Raw genomic sequence first — 1,312 nt, forward strand, 5'->3', positions numbered from 1 at the left:
CATGTTTGGATTTTTGCATTGAGCTGCTGAACCAGCGGGTCTCTTGGTGGAGGATTATGAGTGCGCGCTGGTAGACACGTTGGCGGTGCTGGGACGGGGGGAGTATGGATGGCGCGACGCCGAGAGCTACCCACCAATGTTGTCACGGATCATCAAGGTGGCACGGTTCATGGTGGTGCACAAGGCGCTGCGACTGGACGCCAATGCATCCGACATGCTGGCCAGGAACCAAGCAAGCCAGATGGTGGGAGAGTGGGCCGTGGTGAACGCCATGAAGGAGGCGGATTACACGTTCACAGGCAATCAGAATGAAGGGTAATCAGTGAAGACATCAGAGGCACATCATCAACAATCAGACAGACATTCCACAAACAGAATGTCCATCAAGGCCGGTTCATCATCACACATCAGCAGCGAGGGCAGAGGGCATTGATGGATGAGGAGGTTTTAGTGGAAGAGGCGCAGAGGTGGAAGGATCAGTGTGTGATATGTGCAAATGGCAAGCGGGAGTTTGACCATGAGCTGTACCAGTGTCCCCACGAGGAGAGCCAGGAGGCAAAGAGATGGATGATGACAGTGCGGAGCAAGATCAAATACACACAGTATTCCGGGTGCTTCCGATGCGGGATGCCGCAGTCCATATGCAACAGCTGGAAGACACAGAGGCAGTGTCCGTACAGGGGATTTTTGATCCCGACAGTGGCAATGATGATGTATGGGTGTCATGCAGGGCAGATGAAGCAGGCGTGGAGACAGCGGCTGAGAGAGTTCAATGTGGATGCAGATGATCAGGAGGCGGTGATTGAATTTTTGGGACAGAAGGTTGAGGGGCAGGGCATGGAGCACAACCGGCTGGTGGAGATGGTTTGTTGGCTGCGAGGGATATATCAGGAGGCAGAGAGGGGGAAGATCGAGTTAGAGGGTACAGAGGTCAAGTGATATCATGGGTGAGGGGCACATCACGGGTGAGAGGCACCACAGGAGGATGAAAGATGTATATATATATAAAGGCAGGTGAAGCAAGAGACAGAGGGTAGGGTTACAAAGAGTGAGGGTAGAGGCTGGGGGGAAGGATGAGGTGGTCAGAGTCAGGGTTAGGGTTGACAAAGAGTGAGGCTAGAGACAGGGGTGGGCAGTGAGGTCAGAATAGATGGTTAAATTGAGCACAAACCCGTTAACCCATTGGAAGTCAAACCCGTTGGACCCAAACCCGTTGGCCGTCGAACCGGTTGGATGAGCGCATTAACCCGTTGGAAGTCGAACACCCATAGCCCAACCCGTTGGACGTCGAACCCGTTGGACCCAACGTGGG

General features: G+C 53.8%; 1 protein-coding gene across 1 annotated transcript; it reads left to right on the top strand.

The window, feature by feature from the left end:
* Nucleotides 1-61: 61 nt before the first annotated feature.
* HCAG_09182 (predicted protein) lies at nucleotides 62-939 on the top strand (the record flags this gene model as incomplete). Its single annotated transcript, XM_001535846.1, has 2 exons — nucleotides 62-315; nucleotides 357-939. Coding segments are annotated over 2 exons (837 nt in total), but the record flags the coding sequence as incomplete, so codon positions are not given.
* Nucleotides 940-1,312: the final 373 nt, after the last annotated feature.

The sequence above is a fragment of the Histoplasma capsulatum genome, genomic scaffold (genome assembly GCF_000149585.1).
Source record: "Histoplasma capsulatum NAm1 scaffold_47 genomic scaffold, whole genome shotgun sequence".
NCBI lineage: Eukaryota > Fungi > Ascomycota > Eurotiomycetes > Onygenales > Ajellomycetaceae > Histoplasma > Histoplasma mississippiense.